A 26,730-nucleotide genomic window follows, 5' to 3' on the forward strand; every position below is an offset into this window, starting at 1 on the left:
TAACTAAAAACCATGCCGTCGACCAATCCGCGCTTTGACGGTGTGGTTTTTACTGCGTTTGGAAGGTGATGAGGTGAAGAACTGGGAGGTGGGTCATATGCTTCGACGCATGGACGTTTGTGTGGCGCGGAGGGTTGAGAGGGAGTGGCATGGAGAATTAATGGACTGTTATGGAAGGTGTGTTTGTTGGATTTTGTTTGGTCTGGTCCTGTTACGATTTCGCATTTAGGCATATTAAAGCGGAGTTTGAAAGGGACATACCACCAAGCGGAGACAAACACCCCTTTGATAACGCCATCACCCACGCCTTGGAGCTTGGACCATACCACCGACCTACTGACATAACAGTCCTGAAGCTCTAAACGTGCTGCGCCTTCCGACAAGGCATCGAGCAATCGAGAATAGCGCATCAATGCCGCACAAGGGCACTCGTCCCCCTGCAGATGCACTGCCCGGGCCCAGCAACACCCAGATCAGTGAGTGAAAGGGACCGGGACGCCAGTCGCTTTCAGCGATGAACGGTATGATCGTGATTGGTTGTGTTGTCGGTGTGGGATTGGGCGATATGCACGGTGTTGGATGCGGCTTTGGGAATGCTATCCAGGCGTTTGGAAGTGGGTTCTGGGCACGGTGGATGGGCGCGGTACAAACTATCATTCACGGAGGATGAGATCTAGAAGGGGCGCGTCTGCGCCCTGCTCTGGCTCTGACGAGTCATGAATTGGATCTGACCTCCTATGGTGATTATTGATAGCTGATACAGTACAGTATCTACCATTTGGTTTATGGGACACGACGCGGCGGTGTGTACGGGTCCTGCGTACCCTTCGCAGCGCATGTGGCTCACGCTTTGGGCTGCATCCTGCCGGTTCTGAACTCCTTTGGGGTGAATCGAGGATGGAGGCTCTGAGTGTGTATCAATTGTTGTTGCAGAAGGCCGGGACTCTGAGCACGGGTGGCTCGGAGGCGGTGCGATTTGGAGGGGACGGGGATGAGACATTGAACGCGCGCACGCGTGTGTGTGGGTGTGAGGAATGTAGTGGATGAGCGGTGGTGTGGGTTTTGGTGGGTGTTTGTGGGATAGGGGAGAGCACTTGGTGGCTTGTGTGGAGGTCCGCGAGGAGTGAGCTGGGTTTTGAGCGAGTTGGCAGATTGTTGACGAGGAAGAGTGGTCTGTTAAATGGGCTCCTTACTTTGGGTGTTGGTGTTGGGATTTGAATGGATACGAACAGGCTGACTGTGTGTGTGTGTGTGTGTGTGTGATGTGAAGGGGTATTTGTTGTATTCGAAATGTCTTTCTGGAGCGGTATAAGGACGGAGAGAAACAAAGAACAAATGACAAATGACAAAGGAGGACGTGTTTTCGTCTGTGAAATTTTTATGACTGGTACGTGTACCGAGCGCGGTAAAGAGTCTTTGTGCGGACGACGTATGTGTCGTTTTGTCCAGGTAGGTAGAACCGAATGAATGAAAATGAACGATTTGACGATTTGACGATATGAGGACGCGAAATATGAGATGACAAAAACCTTCTTTGTCATTTTTTTTACTATTTTAGAGTGGGAAGTGGAAATGGCAATTAGAGGTGGGCGGTTGAAAGGGATAATCTCATCTGAAAGATAAAGGGAAGTGATGAGGGTACCATTGAACGTTTGAATATTGAATGATTGTGCGGATAGCAAGTGACAAATCCTTATTTCGTTACTTCTCTGGAGTAGCGGCACACATACACGCGTGCTCAGCAAAATACACATGCATGCATGAAGTATGATCCCTCGGTTTTGGCAACGAGTACAAGCGCAAGATCAACCTACTGCTGCGTCCTCGTCCAACGCCCATGTCATAGCCACGTGGTGCGTGCAGGCTGAACTCACAGGTGCGTAGGGAGTCAAAGAAGAGAGAAAGAGCTGACATTGTTATTTATTTTTTAAGCAGTGAACAACGATAGCAAGGTTGAAGGAAGAAACTTTGACAATTTAAAGTGCTGATATGGGAACTACAATGGGTCTTAATGATGCACTATGCCCTATGCACTTCGCGCGGCCAACACTTCAACTTACTTCAGCCTTTACCCATCTTCAACAGAGACATGATAATTTAATGAGGCTCACTCACAAGGGTTAATGCTCTGTCAAATAATTTCACCTTGTTGATTGTACCGTTCCACTCAGCCTGGTCGACTTTGGCGTATTTTGCCCGTCCCAAGGTAATAGAGGACCCGGGAAGCTCCCCTAGAGGTCTGTCCGCTTTTTGCGGATTTGAGGGCCAAAATTTGGCCAAATCATTGTCCTACTTTTGGCGGATTTGAGGGCATTTTGACCCAAGCATTATCCGCTTTTTGCGGATTTTAGGGCCAATTGGACAAGATTTTTTCAAAAAAATTTCCATCACGTCGTCCATGGGAAACCGTGCCCTAAAAGAGCTTTTTTGGGTCCAATTAGGCACCAACAATGGCATTTTGCCAGTAAAACACTTGAAAGCGTGACTCCGGCATTATCCGAGGCCGCAATCAATTTTCAGGCCCCGCGGGGAGAAAAAATTTCCCAATTAGGAAGGTCTAAATATCATTGTCCGCTTTTGCGGATTTGAGGCCCAAAAGAATGTGGATTTGAGGGCCAAAATCGGGCAAAAAAGCGGACAGTCCTCTAGGGGAGCTTCCCGGGTCCTGGTAATAGATTTCTGGTTTAAGCTGTTATTATAATCAAGCACGGAAACAACACCAAATAGCGACTTGCCGCGGGGACATCATAAATCTCCTCTTGCATGATATGAGTGAACACAACAGAACCATCGACGAAGAGCGTGATATGGTTCCCAGACTTGATTCAGACCAGCGCGAGGTGGATGTCAGCGTTGGGCCCGAAGGCGTTGATCTGGCTCTCGACGGACTTTGACGCGTCGTGATGTGCTGACCATGTACGCGAAGTAAAGGCGCATGGTGCTGGGTTCGAGCGCGATGTTGAACAGCGAGGTCGCGACGTCCGCGCTCTCGATCGTCGGGAACGTGCACCGGCAAATCGGATGTGCTGGCAGCCCGGAGCCGGCCGGAGACGGTGAAGGAGCTGGTGAGGCGGAAGCTTGGGATTAGGGTGTCGCTGACGAAGCTGACGATTTGTCCGGGTGTTGTGGATCCTCCTCTGATACTAGGCAGGTCATTGGTTAGTAGAACGGTCGTTTTTGGTGGTTGTGCTGCGTACCCTAGCGACAATTGGGGCGGGAAGGTCCAGATAGGTTCAAAATGTGCGGCGAAGGACACAATTTTGCAGATGAAGACAGCGCAAGTGCGCAGGAGAAAATGGGTTGAAAATGCGGGTGTTGTTTGGGATGCTGTCTTTCTACCAAATACCCTGTTGAACGGCTTATATATGCTTTTATGTCTGACCAGCTGGGACATTGTGTTCATTGGGATTTTAGTATGCAAGGATTTGGTTCCGGCGTTTAGACGCTCTGCAGCTTCGAATTATCCTTGACTCCATATTCCGGGGCACTTGTGGTTGCATCATGATCATGCTGGTGGTGGTGGTGGTGGTGTAGCAATCGAAAGACTTCTGACAAGTTGGCCACCTAGTGCGTTTGTGAACGCTCCGGTGGGTAGGTCAGTGGTCGTTTTTGGGTTGTACTAGTATACGTGGATTGGCATCCGGCATGTACAATCCCCGCTCGATCAGAATTGAAGGAGCGGTTGAGCGGATCATGGAAGCCGGTGATCATGCATGGTCTTACTGTACATGTGGGTTAAAGATCAACTGTCCCTCCCGAATAGAGGTACTAGATTCTCAAGGTAATGTAATTAAAACCGATTTTACATGCATTGAATGTAAGTTATGAGGATATCGACGATGATAGGGTTGACGAGGCAGATCAGGTCTGAATGAGCTTCGATTTGTGGATTTTGTAATTAAGGGTTACACCTGGGGTCTTGGGCACCGCTGAACATAGCTGTGACAGTATAAATTCCATCTGGTCCCCGTATGTTTTTTTTTTTTTTTTTTTCGCGTCCGTCCCGGCTTACGGGCAATAAGCGCTCGATTGATGTAGCAGTGTGGTTGATGGAAAGAACATTGGATTTGGCATGATGGTTATATTATACTATACTATGTTCTACTTCAAGCTTCAATCAAGTCTTGTTATCGTGTAAATGGTCGGCGTGAGCGAGAGCGAGAGCGACGCGTTGTTCACGAATTGACAAGGTAGCGTGCCTAGTGAACAAATAATTAAACAGAGGATTCAGAGTGGGAATATACATCATGATATACGGCGCGGAAAGAAATTATGGAGCTGCGACTCTGAGTGTGACGATGAAATTGAAATTGAAATTTTATGGGTATGCAGAAGAGAGATAGATAGGAAAGCTGTATTGCATATGCGGACTCGGATCCCAATGTCAAAAATACGCGATTAGAACTTCAAGTTAGACTGGAGATCTGAGGTGTCTCGTCAACCAACCAACCAACCGTACGATGATCTGCTAGTAGAACTAGAACTAGAAGCGAGCGAAAGGCGCGTGTATCCAGTCCGGACTTTGTCAATGGAAGACCCGGAAAGCTGTGCACATGCAATTGCGATTGCAATCACTTGGTAATTTGAATCGCACGTCAATTTGAATAGGTAATTGTGGATTTTTTGAGATAGTGAGAAGAAGTTAAAGCGAGGAATGTGTGTTGGTGATCATGAAGAAGTCCTGGGAGATGAATCAGGATAGAGAAATTGAGATTGAGGTGAGTGTTGGACTGTTAGGTTCTTGAAAATTTAAGCTGTTGCTGTCAAGTTTGAAGGTGGCAATGGAAAGGTTTATCGATTATCTTCCGAGTCATCGTCAAATCTGGACTTGGAGTTGGAGTGGTCAGTCAGTGGTCAGTGGTGCGGTGCAGTTGGAATAGTTACTGGTACATGCACACGTGTAGCGTGATTTAATTAAACGATGATCGCAGATTGGGGCGTACAATGTGTATTATGTATGCAAGATATTTTGCATTTAGGGTGAGTTGCTTGAATTGAGTTGAATTGTATTGTAGTGTATTGTTGTGGAGGATGTCGGCTGTCCGAGTCTGTGTATTGGGTGTCGACTCGACTGTGATCATACTATTACTAGGTGTAGTTAGCTGTAGACTTGGATTTTCTAGTGTTTTCTACGCCCTTCCTTTCCCTTCCCTTCCCTTCCCTTCCCTCGGCGACGGCGTTGACAAACCGCCTTAGTATTACTATTAGTATTAGTAAGATAGAAAGCCGCGTCAGCCTTCATCAAAGAATTACTTGAAGGAACAGAGATAAGATTAGATAAATTACTTACACGTGACGTCAGACCCCATCACCCGACACCCGGAGAAGAGAAGGGGGAGGCTTACGCAGTCGTCAGTCCGGGTTGTCTGTTGGCTTACTCTGCTTTTTTCGATTTCTTTGTTTCTTTGTTTCTTTCTTCTCTGCTTTGAATCGGTCTGGTTTGGTATCTCGTATCATCGATCGTGTTCTCTGCTGTGTTACTTGGTTGGTAGGCGGATAGACTTCGACACTCGACAGTTGCAATTTAGACGATATCTGACGGAGCGAAGAACGCATACGCACGCACACCACACATACACACGCACACATCCACATCCAGCATGATCCCAGCATTCGGCGACGAACACAAGCGCAAGATCAACCTGGGCGGAAGCGGCGCGCTCTCCTCCTCAAGCGCGGCGGACATCTTCTCGCGGGTGCAGGCTGAGCGGCAGGCGCGGCGGGAGGCGAAGCGGAGGGAGGCGGCGGCTGTGAGGGTTCAGGCTGTTTGGCGGGGGTGGGTCGGGAGGAGGGAGGTGAGGAGGGGGGTCAGGGCGTGGTTGGTTGCGGAGGGGGAGGGGGATGGGGAGAGTATGGATGTAGATGGAGAGGGGGTTGGGGAGGGGGAGGGAGATGGGACGAAGAGTGTGTTGAGAGCTTTGAGGGGAGTTGTGATTCTCGGCCGCGACGAAGAGGTGTTGGGTCGATGGTGCGCTGAGACGGTCCGCCGCGGTGTACAGGCGCTTTGGGCTCCGGCGTTGCAGGCGGATAGCGGAGACGCGCGGAGCTGGATCGTGCTGATCAGACAGCTTGCGGTGCTGCTCTTGAGAGAGGTCGCGGATTCGCCGCGGTATGTGGTTTTTTTCTTTGTGCGTTGGTGCGTTGGTGTTGATGGTGGTGGTGGTGTAGATCGGATAATGCGCGGGTGTATCTCCAGGTGCTGAACATGCTGCTTGCGCCGTCTGTTACTCAGACCGACAAGGCGGCGGAGGTGTGTAGAACGCTTACGGGGTATCTCATCGACCACGGATTCTATCCGTTCCTCGGGCGCGCAATAGCTAACATTGTAAGTCTGTAATGCGTATTTTTTTTATTTTGTATATTGACTTTGTTGGTAGCCTGTGTCGGCGAAAAACTCGCCGAGTCTTCCTGCACTTCTTGAGCTCGTGACTATTCCGCTCTCGACTTTCCCCGCTCCCCCATCTACGCAAACGCAACAGAAAACTACAACTACGTCATCCACAGCTACATCCGAATCGAGACAATGTGGGGAACAGGAACTGCAACACGCGTACATACTTGCCTCCATCTTCGCTTCCATACTCACCATCCCGCTCCTCCCGAACCGGCTCCCGCTTGATTTGCTTGCGCGCTTCGTGCACAGTCTGCCGCTCGCTAGACTCGATGCGCTCGATCCGCTTCTGGGGGTTGTCCTTGCCCCTTCGCCTTCGCCTTCCCTCTCCTCTTCCCCTCCTCTCTCTCAATCCCAGTCCGCGTCCCGTTCACAGGTAGAGCCCGCTGAGAGCACGAGCACGGGTATACACCCGATCCGTCCTTTAAGCGTAGAAGCCAAAGTACATCTCGCAGCTACACTCTACACGTTCGTTGCGCCCAACTATAAAGCGCTCCCGCCGCTTGCGATGAGGACGTATCTTGCGCTCGAGACGGGGTTGTTGGGGGCGTTTCCGGTGGGGTTGGTGTTGAGTGAGGATGGGGGTGGTGGGGCGGGTGGAGAGGGTGGGAGTGGGGAGGGTAGCAAGGAGAAGGAGACGGAGGTGGGGAAGGAGAAGGGCAAAGCGAGTAAGAGGAGGAAGGTGAAAGGTGGTAGTGCTGGTGGAGACGGAGACGAACAGCGCAGTCGGAGCGCATCGCGCGATGCTCGCTCTCCCTCTGCCATTCCACAGCCTACGCGCGTAACAGTCGTATCCTCCTTCACACCCCAACACGAACACGATACTCCTTCACCCTCAACCTCAACCGCACCACCAAAACCGATAATAATAGACACCAAAACATCAAAACGCCTCCTCAACCTCCGCGCACCTTCACATCTTACGACCTTGCTGGGCGTAACGTATGCGAAACGGGCGCTGTTTGAGGGGGTGGTGGAGTTTTTGTTTGCGTTGGGGAATGCTTTTGGTGGGGTTGTGTATGGTGGGGGTGGGGGTAAAGATAAAGATGGAGAGAGGGAGAGGGGTGTGGGTGGTGGGACGGGTGTAGGTGCGGGTGCGGGTGCGGGTGCGGGTGGAGATGTGGAAGAACGTGTCCTCAGCGCTGTCCTAGCAGCTGGAGGAACAGGGGGAGGGGGAGGGGGAGCGGGAGGGATTGTGAGAGCTCTATACAGGGATTTGGTACGCGGATCTGTGTTGGGGAGGGAGGAAGGCGGGGTTGGTGTTTTGTTGGGTGAGTTTTTTTGGTTTTTTTGGTTGGGTTTTTTTTTTTTTTTTTTTGGGGGGGGGGGGGGGGAGTTTTTTAGGTGGGATGTTTTTCTGGAGTTTGGGTTTGGGTTTGGGTTTGGGATCTCTTGGTTGTCTTTTTTTTTCGGTTTTTCGTTTTGCTTTGTTTTTTTTTTTTTTTTTTTTGGAGGGAGTTCTCTGTGTGTTTTTTCTGTGGTTTGTTTGGTTGGTTGATCCTTCTTTGTTTTTGGTGGGACATTTGAAAGGAGGAGTACGGAATACGAGGAGACGGTTGTGCTATTCTGTGCCTCTGATTCTGATGCGTCTGCGGTAATGGGCGGTTGAATTGTTAGGGGTGGGTGAAGTGTTAGGGGTGGGTTGGTGTGGTTGGTTGAAGTGGTTGAGGTGGTTGGAGTGGTTGGGATGGTTGGAGTGGTTGAAGTGGTTGGTTGGAGTGGTTGAGGTGGTTGGTTGGGATGGTTGGTTGAAGTTGTTGGTTGAAGTGGGTGGAGTGGTTGAAGTGATTGGTCGATGTGGTTAAGATGAAGTGGGTTTAAGTGGTTGGGGTGGTTGGGATCAAGTGTTATGATCGAGCGCGCGAGTGCGACTTTCGAAGTGCGAGGGGCGTTTTGAAATATGTGCCCTTGGGGCGCCTGTGCGCTTGTGCGGCTTGCCCGCATGTGCACCTGTTGTCCTGTGGTCCTGCGAGAAGTGGGAAGCGTTGTGAAACCCTCCGTGGAGGTGGAGGTGGAGACAGTATGTTGGAGGTGGGAGGTGGAGGTCGTATTTGCGATGTGCGGTATATTGTTGGTGCACGGTGTTTGACGTTGGTGCATAGGTGTGTGTGTCGGATGGTGGATGGTGGATGTGAGATGATACACGGTGTTTTTGGTGTTGGGTGTTGGGTCGGTGTTCGTGTTCGTGTTTCGTGTTTCGTGTTCGTGGCTATGCTTCGTGGTTGTGCTTCGTGGTTGTGCTTCGTGCGATGTGTTTGGGAGTTTGGGAATTTGGGATTCTCGCGATGTGCGACGCGCTACTGTGTATAAAGGTGGATGGTACTGGGACTGGAGACTGGAGAATAGAAAGAGGACATGGTATTCGAGGTGGACGTGGACGCGGAACGGAAGCAAACGCAGATGCAGATGCGGACGTGGACGTGGACGTGCTGGTGCTGGTGCTGAGTATGGAAATTGGATTGGATGAAGTGGTTGGGAGTCGAGTTGGTGTTTGGGTTCGGGTTGGAGTTGGAGTTGGAGTTGGCTGGTTCTGCGTTCTGCATGATACAATGGGAGGAGTTTGAGGATGGTTTGTCTGGGTTTGTGGGCTTGTGTGTGCGCTTTTGCTTGTGCTTTTTCTTCCGTGGTCGTGGTCGTGCTCGTCGTCTGGCTGGGGTCTTGTTGGTTGTGGTTGTGGATGATGTGTGCCTGTGATTGGGGACGGGGATAGGATAGGATAGAATAGGATGGAGTGCGCGGTGGTGGTGCATTCTGTATTTTTTTGATCTTTGCTTTTAATTCGTTTCATTTTCTTTTGGTTCTCTTTTTTCTCTTTATTTCTCTTTTTTTTGACTTTCTGCTCACATTCCAGTTTGACATTGACATCTTGTCGCTGACTTGATTCTGACATTCTGAACATCTTACTTGCACCTATTACCCATACAGATCCGAAAAACGCACGCGCGTGGCCACCTCTCCTCTTCCTCGCGGATCTTTATACACAGGCGCTACTTACGATGGGCGACGATGAATTTTTCGGGTCCTCCTCCTCCTCATCGTCATCGTCATCATCATCATCCACTTACGGACGCCAATATAGTCAGAGACCCGGACATGGATACGGGCCAGGACAAGGATATGGACAAGGATATGGACAAGGACAAGGATATGGACAAGGACAAGGACAGACGCAGCTCGCGCGAAACCCGCTCACGCTCGACGAACTTGTGTCGTTTAGCAAGCAGCTGTTGAATATTGCGGTGGTTATGTATTGGCGCGCGGATGATTTTGCGGGGGCTGCGGCTGCTTCTTCTTCTTCTTCTTCTGCTTCTGGTTCTTCGTCTGCGTCTGGGTCTAGTGGGAGTAGAGGGGGGAGTGGAGGAGGGAGTGGGAATGCGAACGCGTTCGTCTCGCCGTTCGTGTCTACGTGGTCCTCACCCTCACCATCTCCCTCAAATCCAAATTCCATGCAATCAACACAACCCACACAATCGACGCACCAAATCTCAATCCCACCACCACCCCCAAGCGGCTGCGCATGCACCTGGACAACGGTCCGCGACAAAGTGACGCGCTGCTTACTCGCGATACACGCGCGCGACTCGAGGAGGCGGTTCGTGCCTGAGGGGCATTGGCTTGTGCAGGGGATTATGGAGGGCTATGGGAGTGTGGGGGCTTTTGTGGAGGCTGCTGTGTGAGTTTTTTTTTGGTCCTTTTTTTATTTTAAATATTTTTCTGTTTGGGTGGAGCGGATGGCTGATGTTTTTTTTTTTCTTTTTTGTCTTTGTTTTTGGTAGATTGGAAGAACAGAATGTGCTTGATGCAGCGGAGGGATCGGCGGTGTCTTCGTCGCATCCTATGCATCCACATGCACACTCACACACGCGACTCGGTCTCCCATCCTCCTCACGGTCTCCCTTCCCTTTCACCTCCTCCTTCTCCTCCTCATCCTCCCCATCGTCCTCCGCACTGTCCACGTCGACATCGACATCCCACATGAAACGCCAACAACGCCACCTCGCGAACCTCTCCCCGCGTCTGGGTGTGCTGAACAACGTGCCGTTCGCGGTGCCGTTTGAAGTGCGCGTTGCGATTTTTAGGGGGTTTGTGATGCATGATGTTGTGAGGAGGCGCGAGGGGGGGAGTGGGGCTGGGTTTGGTGCGCAGCGGTGCGTTCTCTTTCTTTTCTGTTTTTTCTCCTTTCTCTGTGTTTTTTTTTTTTTTTTTTTTTTTTTTTTTTTTCTTACTTTTTTGTGTTTCCTGTTTTGGGTTTCCCTTTTGTGCCGTTGTTTCTGTTTCTGTGTTTTTTTGAGGGGCGATGCTGATGCTGATGCTGATGCTGATGATTAATTGGTTCTTGCACAGGTACGGAAATTTTGGATATCAGACGCGACCGCGTGTACAGGTGCGCAGGGGTATGGTTGCGCAGGATGGGTTTGATAGGCTTGGAGAGGTCGATTTGAAGGCGCCGGTTGAGATTGCGTTTATTGATCAGTTCGGGCAGGAGGAGTACGTATTTCTCCTTGCATATTTCTGAGTATTGCGTTCGCTGACATATGGCATTTGACGTCTATTTCTCTTTCCATTTCCATCTGCATCTGCGCTTGCATTTGCACTTGTATCTATATCTGCATTCTTTGTTTCGATTGTGATTTCGGTTTTCGATTTCGGATTTTTTGGTTTCGGTTTTGGCCTTGGTCTTGGTATCACAGAGCGGGCATCGATGGTGGAGGCGTGTTCAAAGAGTTTTTCACGTCGTTGTGTCAGGAAGTATTCGATACGGACCGTGGACTGTGGCTTGCGAATAAGAAGAATGAGCTGTATCCTAATCCGCATGCGTATGCTACTGAACGTGAGTTTTCTTCGTATTCCCGCTTGTCAAAGTTGGGTTTTGTTGATTGTGGCTCATTTGCCTCTCCCCTTTTTTTTTCTGATTTTTATTTTTATTTTTGGGCGAATTAGCGCACAGTTTGAACTGGTACAGGTTCATTGGCCGGATATTGGGCAAGGCGATGTATGAGGGTATATTGGTAGACGTGGCTTTTGCTGGATTTTTCTTGGCCAAGGTGCGTTTTTTTTTTCGAGTTTCAGGTTTCAGGTTGTTGACCTCTCCCGGCTTACAGTGGTTAGGCAGACAAAGCTTCCTGGATGATCTCGCGTCGCTTGATCCGGAGTTGTATAATGGGCTTATCTTTCTTAAGCATTATACTGGAGATCCAGAGGAGCTTGCGTTGAATTTTACGGTTGCTATTGATGGTAAGCTTGTATTCTTCTCACTCTCGCTCTCATCGTATATACTCATCCACTTCCCCTCCGCCTTCTCCGCCCTCACCTCACCTCGCCCTGTAAACTACCCCTATCCCATCCATCACACCACCCCGCCCTCCACTCAGAATTCGGCGTCACGAAATCGATCGACCTCATCCCGAACGGGAGCAATGTGCCTGTGACGCGCGAGAATAGGCTGTTGTATATCTACCTCGTGTCGCATTTCAGACTGAATAAGCAGATAAGGCTGCAGAGCGAGGCGTTCTTTGAAGGGTTGATGGAGATTGTTGAGGCGAGGTGGTTGAGGTGCGTTATTTTTTTTTTTTTCTGTGTTGTGTTGTATTGTAACAGAAGGTCGTTTGCTGAATTTTTTTTTTTTTGTGAATTGTGTGTGTGTGTGTGGGAATGTAGGATGTTTAACCAGCAGGAAGTCCAGATTTTGATTGGGGGTGTTAATTCGCCTATTGATCTTGTGGATCTGCGCCGGCACACGAACTATGGTGGGTTATATGACGATGATCATCCGACTATCGTCGCATTTTGGAATGTGCGTATCATCCACCTTGTATTTCTGGATGATCATGATGGTTTTGGAACTGACTTTGTGGTTTCTTTGCGGGTGTAGGTTGTGAATTCGCTGGATCAGGAGCAGAGAAGGGCGTTGTTGCGGTTCGTGACAAGTTGTAGTCGGCCGCCGTTGCTGTACGTGTTTTTCTTGCTTTTCAGACTCCGTCGGGCCCTGACCGAATCTTTTGTACGTTGTACAGCGGGTTCAAAGAGCTCAATCCAAACTTTTGCATTCGCGACTCGGGATCGGACCAACACCGTCTGCCAACATCAAGTACATGTGTGAATTTGCTCAAGGTATGTCTTGTCTCCGCACCACGCCATTCCTGCTTTCAAAATTTAAATTTAAAATGTAAAATGCATGCTGATTGACGCGTTTGGTTTTTGTTTAGCTCCCGAGGTATGACAGCGAGCGCACGTTGAGGGAGAAATTGCTCCAGGCGATTAATTCGGGTGCTGGATTTGATTTGTCGTGAGCGTCGCCGAGAGTAATTTGGCGATACAGGTTTTTCTTTCCGTCTTTTCTTGTTTGTTTGGGAGTGGTACATACATGCCCTGCATGATCGTCTTTGGATTAGGGGATCGGGACGGCAGGGTGAAGTACTCGTGATTGGAGGACGTAATGCAATTAGATGAGGGAGAATCGAGTTGTCGATCACAGTGACCAAGTTTGTAATTTTTAGATGGCGTATAATCATACTTTTTTTTTCTTGCATTTTTTGTACTACTTACCTTTGCATTCGTATCGCGGCTGTTTTCTCAGTTGTTGCACTATTACTACACATCATGTCCTGTATTGCATCTGGTTACTCGGTGAAAAAGTGGCTGTCGTATATACCATTGCAGCCGCTTTTCACTGGTAAGCGGGGTTTGTATCAATCGATTCCGATGCTTCACATGAACCAGCCAATCAAATTTCGTCAATGTTATCCGACCAATCACTCAACTCGAAATTTTCTCGATGCTTCTTTGTTTTCTCTCACATCAACGCCATTGTTCTCCTACTGGCATGCTTTGTTTCACGGGAATTAGCGGTAGACGGTCTCGGGTCCCAACAGCGGGTCTTTTATTGCCTGTGGTACCTTGCAATTTTCACTCGTCGTTCGTCCAGCTTGAGCCAGAATAAGATAGCCTAATGACGTACGGTAGTGAAAGATTCTGTTGAGAAAGGCGGCATGGTAAAGAATTGCAATGGGTAGATTGAAATTTAAATCTACTAGGGACAGACTGCTGTCTCTGGACCAGGTTCGGGGACTCGGTATTCAAAGGCCCAGACATCGGACAAATACAGAAAAACAAACGACCTTTGCTCTTCGTCGGATGTGGTCCCTGACCAATCAACCATGTGTCGGTAAAATGAGTCGTCTTCTGATTCTTCACATTTAGCACCCTCCAAACGCAGTAAATATGTCGGGGGCAATGGGAGGATTGGCCAAGACACAGTTTTTCGATACTCGGTATGGTATATGCGCCTCCTGATGTTCCCTCGTACGGCAGGTCTGCTTCAAAACAGCCTTCTGGGGTAATATCCATCGGTTTAAGGGAAACCAATCCACCTAGTTTTTTTTTCTGCTTTGTATAAGCCTCGGAGTGAGATGGGGATGTTTTGCATTATAAGCTTTGCCATCATCGAGCGTCATCGACCAAGTTATTCGACCTCTCCTCCTCCCGAGAAATCCAAAACCTTCCATTCTATCCAATCCCTCAACACTATCACAATATGCCCGCTACCAGAAATACTCGTCGTGCCACTCCGGAAACATCGCGCAATGTCACTTGGGAAACGTCGAGTTGGGCGATTGAGGACACGGATGAACAGACGCCAAAGGTATCGTACTCACACATTAATTCTTACTTGTTCACTCAACTAACGGCTCTTGTGTCTTCATTCAGCCAAGACGAAGCGATCCATGTATATATTGCGGGAAAGTATTAAGCAGACAGTCGGATATGAAACGACACATGGCAAGATACGGGCCAAAGTAAGTCTTTTTTCATTCAATTTTTTCTGAATTTACTTACATTTATTGTTAAAGAAACTTCAAATGCCCTGAATGCCCTTTCGCATCGCACACGTCGTGCGGGCTAAGGGTCCATTATAGGACGAAGCAGTAAGTTCCCGTCTATTAAATTTTCACTAGCCCTTCTTATTATTTTATGCCACAGTACCGACGAAAAGGACGATTGTCCTTTCGATGACTGTCCCTACGGCAGTGGCGATCCATCAAGCCTACACCGCCACAAGCGCAGTGCGCACCCAGAATTTGTACCGGCACCGCGAGCCGCCACAATCCCCATTTCGCAGCCGGATATTGTGCAGCGCGGCAGCACATATCCCCAACATCACCAGTATTCCGTGTTTCGGGCATGGCCACGGCCATCCGACACTTCATCGACGTCAATAGCCCGTCTCCCTTCGCTTCACGAGCTGGACATATGGATAGCTGCCCAACATGAAAAGGATAGGCGAGCTCGGGCCAATTGCTAACCTTCTTACCTTTTGTCATTATTTTTACTTACATACTGTACTTTTACTATTATCAGATCTCTTAATACAATGACTGTAACTACTTTATCCAAGCATAAGTTTATTGATCTTGATAGAACAGACACATGAAACATGGAGGTTTTATGACAGTAAGAAGGATAACTTAAAAATTGGTGACTATTCAGGTTATTAAAGAAGATACTACATCGTCAAATAAACGTGTAACATGTCATAAATTCGCCTAATTCTCTTTAATAAACATCTATTGAGGACGATTTTACCATGCAGATACCATACAAACAAACTGTTCAAATCATTCTCAACAACCAAAGCTAACCATCACCGTGATCGACTTCTCAATTTGCCTGCCATATTTCACCCCGAAAACGTTTCGGAAATAGAAAAGATATATCTAACGAGAAAACTGTGTCTGCGTCCAATGATTGTGATTAGTCATACGCAGGGATAGTGAAGCGAGCGGGAATGGTGGACGCTAATACTAGAGACAAGAATGGTATTGAGGGCGACGCATGATCCGAAGGGAGAAGATGCGACGATAGCTTGAACGAAATCATCACTGACTAACCTTTTTGCCAGCACATTGCACACCGCACGCAATCCGAATGCAGGGTCTAGTCACAGTCAATTCACCCCTCCGTCCTTTCATGTCAATACAAAGCTCGTCAAAAAATCCACTATTGTAAGCATATACTCCCTCGCACACCTCCGCCTCCACACCGTCAAATATGGTACCATTTGCTGTCTCCCGCGTTGCTACCACCATCGATAGAAGTCCAAAGTACGAATTTGACATGAAGCAGTTTTATGTGGATGATCATATACAACAGTACGAAACGATTTATTCAAAAAACGCCGGAATTTATCACAAAGTTACAAATTTCAACAATTGAATCACCTAATTCTAACCAAACTAGTAGTAAAGACAAGAAATGAGTTAAAGTATGTACTATCATAGTCCCCGGAAAGCCCCCTTAAGGCCTTGTTCGGCCTTAAATATCAGAATCAGATATGTTGGCGAGGTCATCATGGATGGCTCCAGACTCAAATTCAACTTCAAAATCAAGCTCACTAGCTAATGCTCTCCATGACGCAGCTTCCTCCACTGACATAATGGAAATGTCGCGACTCTCAAAGGAAACTTTCTTGATGGGCATCGCGTGATCCTTCCGAGACCTAACAAATTGGTATATCTCCTGTGAGTCTAACGGCTCGTAGCGCTGCCAGTCGTGTACGACAATATTGCAAACAGATGGGAAAAGATTCAAACTACCAAGATTACCTTCTTGGTGAATTTGTTCCGCTTCTCTGATGATTTGGAGGGTCTTTGCGTCGGTTTCTAGAGTGTTCACGTTCTTGAAGTGATTGAGAAAGGAGAGCATGGAATCGCTGGGTGATGGTAGCTGATGTACTGCCAAATGAAGTTTTGTAGTCGTCGAAATAGGATCCACTAATCCAGATAATAACGCAGCATTGACCTGTGCGACAAATCCTGGCCAATTGTTCCCGTTGTTGGACAGAATGGTCTTAATGTCCTCCAAGGTTATGTCTAGGAATTGACGCCCATCATGTATGTTGAAGTGACCGTGATCACTCATCTCGTAGTAATGAAAGTTAGGGAAGGTACGATGCTGATAGGACTGATGTCGAAGAAACGTGGACAAGGCAGCACCAATATCCAGGAAGTTTGTAACAATATCTGAAGATAAATCACGACTTTCATCCCAATCGTTGAAAATCAAGGAACAGTGTGGTCCAGGAACGATGTATTTCAATAATAGAATTATTGTCATGACGTTGGACTCAGTGATGCTGAGCCGGGAAAGGTTTGGAATTTGGACGGGAATTAAAGATTGGTCGACCTCATAATGGAAGAATGTATTCGTAATTCCTAATGTTTCGAGATGCGGTAGGAGTTTCAGACCACGTAGAAACTGTGAAGCAGTAAATTTGTCCACGCAAAGATCATGAAAGTGACGTAGGTTGTTGTACCAAGGATGTGCTGGGTCAACTGTAAGCCGGAAGCGTAGTTGAACCTCACGAAGAGCCCGGGGAGAAGTGCCAGAGAATAATATCCCATCATCCATATCTTCAAAGGGTACATCTCCCTGAATACACAGTTGCTCAAGGTTTGGTGCAGGTCTTTGGAGGAGCTCTTCCCAATCAGCTGCATCATAGAAGTAGTCATTTATAAGCAGCCGACGAATGCGCGCCCAGTTTTCATCCAGGAAAACTTCCAGGAAATCACGCATACACTCCTTATCTGATACAATTCTAGAAATTGTGCCTACCACAGTAAGCAGACAGTTGCCTGTCCTTTTGACAACCTCATTGCGCCAGTTATCATTCCCACCTGCTAGCAATTCTAGATCCAGAGAGTTGGCCCAGAGAGTCGGAGATGAGAGAATCAAGCGACGCCATTTATGGCATACTTGAGAACTCTTACGTGTAACAGTCAATGGCGCAGACGCACGGTCCAGGCTTGACATACCCAAGCGGGGGCGGCCAGGGATGAATGAATCTGCAGAATTTGCGTTGAGTGAAAAGATGTAGAACAGGATATCTTCGTTGAGGTGGAGAAAGGGGAGTGATCGAGCTACTGGTGTCATCGTGATTTGTTACTTTTCACAATCGTGAGTAGGCGCCTAAAGTGTGTTGCTTATTTACCGTTGGATGGATAGATAAAATGAGTCAATACAGCAGTATCCCTGTCATGAACGGTATTTTATATTCTGGAGTAGGCCAACCAAGGCATTTTCGTATAACGACATGTTTGTAAATTCTGGACAAAGCGCGGAGTGGCCATACTGTTTTTGCCATAAGCATAGAAATTAGAGATTGGCTGTTGTTGGCCCAGCCGAAGGTGGCAGCAAACAAAGCGTGCAAAACTTGAACTGAGAAAGATCAAGTTAACGGCCTAAATTCAACTTCCACACAGGTGGACCGAATGCTACTGTTTGAGTTATCTGGTCAACGTCCAGTTCCACCCGCAAATTGCGTCATAAACCCGGCGTTGAGCGGAGAAGATTGACATTCAAGCGGACAAGGGGGACTTACAGGTATGAATGATAACACTATAGGCAGCAAGTTGTTTGGAGGAAGAATTGAATACTTGAGTGATTAAATGTTTCATCTGCCCTTCCCAGGGTCAATAAAACCAGAGAGAACAATCAGACCTCGATGTTATGCCAATAACTCAATTGAGAAGACGCCGTTATGACTATAAAGTACCCATCCCATTGTGCCAGATACAATTGCTTGACAAAGATATATTCACCAGTGGCTTTCCATAAATCAGAGATACTAATGAGCTGTTATATAAAATGTATATTAATTATGGTCTAATGTTGAAATAGGCTGACAAAAGGGAGTTCAAACCGATCTTTAAAATTATGAAGGACATGTTTCTACCATGATAATACCATTTCCTAACCCCGTTTATAATACTAAACACCACCAATAAACTCAGTCAGGCATGAAATGTGCACAGACCTTGCCTGGCCCAATAACTAAATACCATAACCTTCTTCAAACATCTTCAGCTTCAGCCAATGCCCTACTTTTATTAAGTCGATCGATTGACTAGAAAATATGTATTAGTAGTGGGCACTTTCTACAGGTGTAAATACAGACACGCACCCCAGCTTCAGACTGCTCCATCTTCACCTGAATTGCTAGTATTGTCGACTGCAGGGTGCTTACTGTCGACTGTAGGGTGCTGACCGTCGACTGCAGGGTGCTGACTGTCGACTGCAGGGTACTGAGAGCGGCGGTGGTGTCTCTCTTGTATATGTCAAAATTCTGGCTAAAGGCCTGAAACCAGGCTGGCGCTGTTTCTAAAGGGTAATCATTATGGTAACTCGGTTTCGCTGCAAAGAGGCTTTAATACCTGCACGGCCAGCCTCTTGCGCAGCCTCTGTATACTTTTCAACGGCCAGCAAAGCAGAATCAAATATTCTGCTGGCTGCCAATTCGTCTATAGCTGGCACTAAGCATAGTTAAACTTGTGTAAGGGATGTATCATCGTAACGGGTCGCGAGGCACATACTTCGAGCGCTATCAATATAACCGTCCAAAGAGACCATGGCCTCCCCAAATTGAAACACTTTGCTGGTTGGCTCTGGCATAGACGATGATTTTACCGTTTCTTAGAATATAAAGTGATTTGGTAATGGGCGGGTGAAGGAAACTGAACACGAAATGAGTCTCAACTCAGCTGAAGGAATCAAAGGCTTATATATTGACCTGAACACGAAATGAGTCTCAACTATAAACTAGGTCAGCTACTTTCTACGAGTAACAGAATAAGAATGTACCTCAGCTGAAGGAATCAAAGGCTGAGGTACCGAGGCAGAAAGTAGCGAGTATAAGTGAAAAATTCGTAGCTGAAGAAGTTGATCATGGTCAAGGGAAGGTGATGCGTTGTACTAAAGTGGAACACATAAGACAGTTTATTTATAACGTACATTACCTAAGATTTAATAATAAGGATATTACGTGAGACACGGTGGATTTACTCCCGCTACCTAATTAGGAGATTAGCGTGATGTACGTGTGATTTATCCTGGCAAATCATAGCGTACATGACGTGCCATTTAGCACTAAATGGAGCCGCCGGGTGGCATGCGGGATCCGCGTGTCGGGCTGCACGGGAAAAACACGGGCCGCAAATGAACCGGACGGGTCCATCTACATCCCGTGTATTGCAAGCAGACGGATCCGTTTTGACCCGTGTTGTGCTGAGACGGGTCCATTCATCCACCCGCTTCTGTATTCCGACAAATATCCGCCTTGAAGAATCATACATCGGATGACCGTTAATATATGTAATAAGGTGTATAGATTATACTGGCAGCACATTCCTTTCCACATACCCTGATAGCATGGATTATGCCTTTGAGCTAACCCAATCCCTCTCAAACTACATGAAGGCACAAATAGCTAGTCGTCTTTGGCATGCAGAACTGCCTAATCAAATCCGGGAAAACTTCAGTGCTGAGACCATGTTTGAGTGCAATCTAGCTGTGGAGGTGATTTTGCAGGCATTTGAAAATCAAGGTATGCAATCAATAAGCTTTGAAAATTGAGATTAAATAATGTGTGAATGGCAGAATATACGACGTGGGATGCAGAAGAATATTTGACTCATCTCAGTGCACGTTGCACGGGTCAGAATTTTACCGTTGAGGCTCGCCTGAAAGACAAGTTTTCTCCGGTGCATTCCGCGTTACAGTACCAAACCCTGCCCGGAACTGTGGTCGATAGTGCAGGCAACATATTGGTGTGGTACCTGCCAGGTATTTTGTCAGAGACAAGGGTGGTGAGTTTTAGAAACAGACCAATTAATTCATATATTATGCTTTCTAAAGAGTAACAGGAGAGTGTGTGGAATTCATTACGGGATATTGAAACAATGATTCACAAGGCGGTACCTTTGGCCACAAGCTGGAGGGTCAATGACAGTTACTTTCGACATGAGCCAGGTTGGGTTCAACCTGGAAATATTAACTTCTCCCCGGCATGGTTTCAGCAAGGCCATGAGGTGAGAAACTTGTATGCTAATTATTATACTGCCTCATATTTTCCTCAGACGTCCAACCCGCTTGAGGTCTCCTTGGACTTGTGTAATCCAATTGGACAGGAGTTTATACGAGACACGACGACATCTTCGGCTTTGCTGGGAGCCATCTTGAGCATTATACATCCCGAGCAGTACCGGGCGGGAATGAAATTTCTTCAACGGCTTGCTGCGGAACCGGAGCTTGTCCATAAGGCTGAAATATTGAAGCAAATTCTCACAATTTGGAGTTCGCCCTTTGGAGTCATGACCGTGATCAGCAACCGAGATACACCATACCATCGGGATAATGGGTCGTGCTACTCATGGTACGATTTTTTGATGCCGCTTGGGAAGGGTGAACACGGACGGCTTGAGCTTCCGGGCCTTGGACTTCGGTACAAGTATGATCCCATGACCCTTGTTGCAATTACCGGCAGGTTGCTTCAACACGGCGCGGTGTGCGATGGAGACAGGGCAGTCATAGTCTATTACATGCGTAGGACTGTATTTGAAGAGCTGGGAGTCCAAGAGGCGGGATGGTCTACTACGTACGATCTTTTTGCAAATTTACCGGCCACCAACGCTTTTGATTTTGAAATATGATCAGTTTTTGACTTGGAAGTTGGGTTTGGGGAAGATTTTTTTATATTTCCAAACCAAAACAGTACGAAAGCTACAGCACAACCAGAATTCTCTGTCCCAGGGTGTTTCCGACGCGTCCGCGCTGAGCTCTTCCAAGGTTACCGGAATCATCGGACTCCGCCGTCGTATTACCGGCGGAAAAGGCATCATCCGCCTCCTCTTCGATGTCCTGTGCGAGAGGTGGGCAACTAAGATTCCTCATCCCAGGGTGTTTCCGACACGTCCTCGCTAAGCTCTTCTGAGTTACCGGAAGCATCTGACTCCTCCGTCGTATCACCGGCGGAAGACTCCTCATCCGCCTCCTCTTCAAAGTCCTGTGCGAGATGCTCTAAAAACGTAGCTGGTGTAGAGGATTCAGTGGTATCAGACGTACTATCAATATCATCCTCTTCTCCCGGGAAAACAGGTCTTGACCTTGCGTTAAAAAGGAAGGCATTGCTGGTGTGTGCATTTGACGGAGGGCTGACGGAACCGGGCGTAGGCAGAGTATCTGTTGGGAGATGAATATTTGCAGTGTTGGAGGGTGGCGAATGATACCAGAGTGGATGAAAAGGTAGTTCCTTGACGGCAATAAAAGAATAAAAAATGTCGTTGATGTAAAATGAAGCGACTTTGAGCTTTGAGACCTCGAAGGACCGGGCTTGAGCCGTTATAGCGCCCCAACTGTCAGGAGAAGGGTGAACGGGATGCTGAAATTTGTATTTGGCTGAAAGCCCCTTGCCGTTAGAGAACGGGAGCTCCTTAGAGTCAATCCACATCTTCTCCAATACAGAATATCTGCCCAAGGCGACCGAAGAAGTAGTCACTGCTTTATGGGCATTCTTCATTTTGTCCGCCACATTCCGGCGCAGGTGAGCCAACTCCCTCATTACGCCCGTTAGGATAGGCTGACCGCAGCGGGGACAGTAGGGCGGTCTGTGGTCAGAAATTGCAATTGGGGATGTTTCATCCCGCGTGTTTGCAACACGGGTCGGCGGATTGGGTTTCCCCGTGGGCGGTGAAAACGCGGAGCCGTGCTTTCCCGTCAACGCGGATCCGTGCTTCCCCGAGGTGGGGACGGATGTCCGTTCAGCCGCCTTTCCCTTGCCCTTGGGATTGTTTTCTTGATTTCTTGGAGGCCCAGAGGTGGATGAACTTGCGCCCTCCTTAGCTTCTTTCCTCTGATTGTTTAGCCGGAGTACCTCTTGTTGGTATTCAGGCAGAACCACCTGGTGGGAAGGACGCAAATCAGATATAATCCACAGCAATAAAAAAACATACCTTGTTCCAAAATTCTCTTGCTTGCGATTCAACGGTAACAAAGGCAACTTGCCACTCATCGCCTTCAGCAAATCCGTCCCTCCACCAATATCCCCAGCTCTTGGTCTGATTTAAAATTTCATCATCTTCCCATGCTGACCAGCTTTGATTTAGAGATTCAAATAGAACAGCTCGATGGTGGGGAGTTCGGTTCAAAACGGCATGTACGCTCTGATTGAGAATTTCTGATATAAAAAATGGAATATCGACTTGGAATCCATTGACATAGCAGTATCCGAGTACTCTCAGCAGTATAGCCTATCGAGCAGTTCTCAATGCAAGATATAATAGTTCAAAATTACTGTCTTACCACCTCTAGGTCAAGCAAATACATCCATTTTTGGCGACGCACGGAGGAAACAGAGTCTCCGTTTGCAATGAACAAACGGTATCCGGCACGGATCCGTGCACCACAAATATGGACATGAACTTTGGCCAGAGCACGTCGCTCATCATAGGTAAGGAGATGATGTTCGTCCTCGACAGGAGGTTTAAAAAGCCGCGGTAAGTGCATGAATTCAACAAGATGAGATACAACAAGAATGTTCAAAGAACTGGTTAATCTGTAATTATAAATCTCCACACGGACGGATACTCCGGGTTAATTTGACGGAAGACCTTATCCGCGGCCCGCCCCAGATCATTCCACATGGCAATCTGCTTTTGAGCATTTGCCCTGTGACCAACTAACCTGTCAGGAACAAAATCATGCCGTGCACGCCATGTCTTTGCCATATACACATAAAATCTGACAGTCCATTCCATTTCCTTTTTTGTCAAGGCCAGCTCCTCTTGCCATCTATTCCTCTGAGCTCGCGCGCGGAGCCAGTTTAGCCTAAAGACTAAGAAGCCCTTGAGAAAAAAATTAGAAATACAAATAGCAGTACTCACACTCATTAACGTATAATTGATTATCATTGTCCAGGCCCTGACGGGATCTCCAAATCCAACTTAGACGGTCCGAGCTTCCTCCGCAAATGTTCGGATCCGACACGGCATTACTATGCTTGCAATCATGGACTTGCAGAATGGGATATTGTTTCCGAATATTATCCTCGTCTCGCACGCCAGCAGATAAATAGATCATCTTCTGACGGTTTGTGTTGTAGAGTCGCCGGTGCAATTTCCAGGAAGCATTCAAAAGCTTGACGCCATCCCAAGCACGAGTCCCCATATAGACGGAGTCGGCGGTCCGAACCTGATATTTATACTGCCAAGAAAGCTGGATCAAGGCTGACCGGACCGCTTCCAGACAGTCCTCTGCGTGGCCATGTCTTATTTGAAGTTCAAGTTTGCGAAGCCCTTTTAAAATGAGGTTTGTTCCCGCGTCAAGGCCGTCAAAGAAATCTTGTTTGACGGCGGAGGGAAACGGAAGCGGCTGTCGTTCCGGATCCGCGCGGGTAATGTTGACATTTCCAAGATCAGGATCGTCGTTGTCACTGACTTCATAGTCAAGTATGGGAGCGATGTCCCCTTGAATATCCTCCAAGACATCTTCGCCCATGAAGGTCATAGCGGATCGACAGAAGGCTTCAACGCGGGTCCGCATGGAGCGACGTTTATTGACCAAGTCAAGTTTCTGCGCGGTGGAAGGATGCTTTCCGAGCTTTCTGACATGGTCCCTGAGCTCCAATCTAAAAACATGTTAAATTCTGTAGGATGCAATTGAAATAATCGTACTGCGCTTGCTCCAGTTTTAAGCCGGATGATATCCATGCTGCCTTTCCAGTAGCACCATTAGATGTAAGTTCCATATTTGAAAGATGCAATTCAATTTCTTGGCGTCCAGCAGCCGTTTTCACTTTGCTTGCCATTACCTTGCCAACAGCGTCGGCCACACCTTGTTCTCGGTCCGCTTCTGCTTTTGAAATTTCATCTTCCCAAGTGTTGATGAGCCCGGAATCTTGTTGATCCGTGATACCCCTATAAAATCGGTCTGTGATTCCGGACTGTTCCCGTGCCCGTTTGAACTTTGCAGCAATTGTTGCAGCCATATTAATGGTCTTCTTCCAGTTGGAATCCCCCATGTGGTCGTCCAAAACCTCTGCTCAATGGGCAGTGGTAGCGGAACGTGTACTCCGGGATGTGTCATTTAACACGGACCACAACGGCTCCAGGATTTCTCCGTCAATGATTCCCACACCCGGGACATAGGTGGATGCGTAGTTGTAAAGACATTCCGTCTTGTGCCCGTGGACGTGAAATAAACCAATTGCAAAAATCATTTTAACAGAAGGTGGCCAATGCATTTTTGTGGACTCTGAGAGACGCCTTGCCAAGTTAACGCAATATTGACAGTTTATATCGTAGATTTCCAAATGTTTTGTGATTCCCTGTGTGTTGGTAGTTTCCCTGGCCTGAGTCAAAGACCAATCCATGTGCATCTGCTTTTCACCTTTGTCAAAATCGACAACGCTGGATGGACAGAAGCATCCGTGCCTAGCGCAAGCGTGTGCCCCAATTCCACGTACTCTCTTACCCGGGCTGACTCTGTTTTCAGCTTTCTGGGCGTGGTAGTTATGACATGTTTGTTCCTGATATTTTTTGACACGGAAAGTAAGCATCCGCCGTAGAAGATTTTGACACGGAGCGTAAGCATCCGCCGTGAAAGATAAATCATGGTAGATAACGCACCCGTTTATAACGTGGAGCAAGAGAAATTGCTTCCTTAATGTGCTCCTTGTAAGGGCCCGGAGCAGTCATGTATCCTTCTCCAACGCTCAACCAAACATCGTCTCCCTCGTTTTTCTGATTGAGGTGATCTGCTTTGAAATTACCATCTGCAACATAACTACGTATGTACAGATTGCTACTTGCTGTTAATTGCAGTCACCCTTGAAGAATAACTAAAACTTGCCTATCAGCATCATCAATCCAGGTATCAGGTAGGTTTATTCCAGGCTGTGGACAGGCGGGGCAGAATAAGGCCAACTTCCCTCTCCTATCTTCAACTTCGGGATGATCCTCGGTCCGCGTCATTTGTGGTACAGGCGGACCATCTAATCCGCCGTGTCCCAGAGACGGGTCCGTTGACATTCCGACTTCTTGAGACGGACTATCAGATCCGCCGTCAATTGGATCAGATACATTAATACCCATCCTCTCTGGTGATGAATCATGGCAATGACGATAGTAAGGGACCACCGCTTCTCTTGTATGCCCTTCTCCGTATTGTCGTCTCAGGACAAGGTCCCTGTATTCTCTACTAAGCCTTCTCAATTCACGATAGCGGTTCAGCACCTTTTTTGGAAACGCTGGCGAAGTCAGTCTTCGCAACTTTTGGTAATACTGATAAGCCGACGTTTTGCACTCGAGGTTGTCCATCCGAAAGTCCTCAAGGACCTCAACTGTGAACACAGTTTGAACGTTTTCAAAGCTGGCTGCAAATAATCCCATCTCCAGATACTGTAAATCGATAGACGGAAGGCGGACGGACCGGCATGTGCATGTTCGCACGGGCAGATAATGGACTCCGGAGGTGTGCACAATTGCCTTGAAAGGAATTCCATTGTTGTCTGCTGCCTTTGGACGAGGTTGGTCCAGATAGGTTGTATCGACTTCCTCGAATAGATCATCGTCTTCATCGTCTCCATCGTCCAGCTCAACCAAATGGGGTACCTCCGGGTCCGCCAGAAGCTGAGCCGTAAAGGATTCTTGGTCATTGCTCGCAGGAAGCGGATCCAGGTCCAATCCGTGTTCATCTTCAAAGACGGGCGAATTGTTTCCGCCGTGCCCATGACTCCCGGATGAATTGTTTCCGCCGTCCCATCCTAGGTGGCTCGGATCCGTGGGATAAGGACAACGTTTCCCATTATGACCCAAATACAACTTGACACCCACTTCCCACAGAGCTCCCGGACGGAAATATAGACCCGTCCACTTCTCAACGCGGTGGAAAGGTGTAAATTGATGGTTTCTTCGCAGGCATTCAGAACACAAAATTCTAGAGCCAAAGCATTGGCAACATCTCCACACTCCAGACATTCCTTGACATTGCTGACACTGTCCATTCAGATCCGGATCCGGGGCTTCTCCTCCAATCATTGTTCCAAGATACACCTCTCGTTTCGGGAGCCATTCCCTCAGGTAATCATTTTGAGACTGGATAGGTAAAGTCATCCTGATCATTCTACTGAAAACATGTTAAAACATACCTTTCCTCCCGTTCTGTCGTCATCTAGCTGTCTCAGGTTATCAAGTACCTGCTGATCAGTTAGATCTCCCGGATAATGAGGTATTTCTTCTTCCAGAATGTTGTGTTCATGGTTTTGGAAAGAGTAAGTCGTTGTTTGAGGGAGGTTTGTTGATGATGATTCTGCAGGAAGTTTGTGGATCCTCGGCCGCCCTCTCTTTCGTTTCTTGGCCCCACTAGACCAGGAGGCCTCCCGAACATTGGGAAACTCCTCATCCGATCCCCTATCAGGTACTTTCTTGAAGCCCATGGATGTTGGAAACAAAGAGTCTGACAGCCTGTGAGCGCAGATCTAAATGTAGTATAACATGTTTATTTCTGTAGAT

At 47.8% G+C, this 26,730-nt stretch overlaps 7 protein-coding genes across 7 annotated transcripts; 4 read left to right on the top strand and 3 right to left on the bottom strand.

Moving 5' to 3' along the window:
* Nucleotides 1-5,600: 5,600 nt before the first annotated feature.
* Nucleotides 5,601-8,000, top strand: JR316_0011977 (uncharacterized protein; the record flags this gene model as incomplete). Its single annotated transcript, XM_047897618.1, has 6 exons — nucleotides 5,601-5,776; nucleotides 6,065-6,109; nucleotides 6,169-6,325; nucleotides 6,378-7,662; nucleotides 7,846-7,855; nucleotides 7,922-8,000. The coding sequence occupies 6 exons, from the start codon at nucleotides 5,601-5,603 to the stop codon at nucleotides 7,998-8,000; spliced, it is 1,752 nt and encodes a 583-aa protein (XP_047744027.1).
* A 1,387-nt stretch (nucleotides 8,001-9,387) lies between these two features.
* Nucleotides 9,388-12,681, top strand: JR316_0011978 (putative E3 ubiquitin protein ligase; the record flags this gene model as incomplete). Its single annotated transcript, XM_047897619.1, has 11 exons — nucleotides 9,388-10,064; nucleotides 10,168-10,539; nucleotides 10,736-10,879; nucleotides 11,083-11,222; nucleotides 11,333-11,436; nucleotides 11,494-11,626; nucleotides 11,764-11,944; nucleotides 12,050-12,185; nucleotides 12,264-12,340; nucleotides 12,406-12,502; nucleotides 12,598-12,681. 11 exons carry the CDS (start codon nucleotides 9,388-9,390, stop codon nucleotides 12,679-12,681), a joined length of 2,145 nt encoding a protein of 714 aa, XP_047744028.1.
* A 1,244-nt stretch (nucleotides 12,682-13,925) lies between these two features.
* On the top strand, nucleotides 13,926-14,693 carry JR316_0011979 (uncharacterized protein; the record flags this gene model as incomplete). The annotated part of the gene is made up of 4 exons (XM_047897620.1): nucleotides 13,926-14,033; nucleotides 14,099-14,187; nucleotides 14,242-14,316; nucleotides 14,372-14,693. The coding sequence occupies 4 exons, from the start codon at nucleotides 13,926-13,928 to the stop codon at nucleotides 14,691-14,693; spliced, it is 594 nt and encodes a 197-aa protein (XP_047744029.1).
* A 1,010-nt stretch (nucleotides 14,694-15,703) lies between these two features.
* On the bottom strand, nucleotides 15,704-17,320 carry JR316_0011980 (uncharacterized protein; the record flags this gene model as incomplete). The annotated part of the gene is made up of 3 exons (XM_047897621.1): nucleotides 15,704-16,974; nucleotides 17,023-17,142; nucleotides 17,203-17,320. 3 exons carry the CDS (start codon nucleotides 17,318-17,320, stop codon nucleotides 15,704-15,706), a joined length of 1,509 nt encoding a protein of 502 aa, XP_047744030.1.
* A 2,274-nt stretch (nucleotides 17,321-19,594) lies between these two features.
* On the top strand, nucleotides 19,595-20,874 carry JR316_0011981 (uncharacterized protein; the record flags this gene model as incomplete). The annotated part of the gene is made up of 4 exons (XM_047897622.1): nucleotides 19,595-19,769; nucleotides 19,823-20,031; nucleotides 20,089-20,253; nucleotides 20,302-20,874. 4 exons carry the CDS (start codon nucleotides 19,595-19,597, stop codon nucleotides 20,872-20,874), a joined length of 1,122 nt encoding a protein of 373 aa, XP_047744031.1.
* A 227-nt stretch (nucleotides 20,875-21,101) lies between these two features.
* On the bottom strand, nucleotides 21,102-22,726 carry JR316_0011982 (uncharacterized protein; the record flags this gene model as incomplete). The annotated part of the gene is made up of 3 exons (XM_047897623.1): nucleotides 21,102-22,121; nucleotides 22,174-22,470; nucleotides 22,523-22,726. 3 exons carry the CDS (start codon nucleotides 22,724-22,726, stop codon nucleotides 21,102-21,104), a joined length of 1,521 nt encoding a protein of 506 aa, XP_047744032.1.
* Nucleotides 22,727-22,770: 44 nt separating this feature from the next.
* On the bottom strand, nucleotides 22,771-26,654 carry JR316_0011983 (uncharacterized protein; the record flags this gene model as incomplete). Its single annotated transcript, XM_047897624.1, has 7 exons — nucleotides 22,771-23,054; nucleotides 23,104-23,846; nucleotides 23,893-24,256; nucleotides 24,290-24,716; nucleotides 24,847-25,021; nucleotides 25,070-26,313; nucleotides 26,367-26,654. 7 exons carry the CDS (start codon nucleotides 26,652-26,654, stop codon nucleotides 22,771-22,773), a joined length of 3,525 nt encoding a protein of 1,174 aa, XP_047744033.1.
* Between the last annotated feature and the right edge of the window lie 76 nt (nucleotides 26,655-26,730).

This window comes from Psilocybe cubensis, chromosome 11 (assembly GCF_017499595.1).
Source record: "Psilocybe cubensis strain MGC-MH-2018 chromosome 11, whole genome shotgun sequence".
In the NCBI taxonomy this organism is placed as follows: Eukaryota; Fungi; Basidiomycota; class Agaricomycetes; order Agaricales; family Agrocybaceae; genus Psilocybe; species Psilocybe cubensis.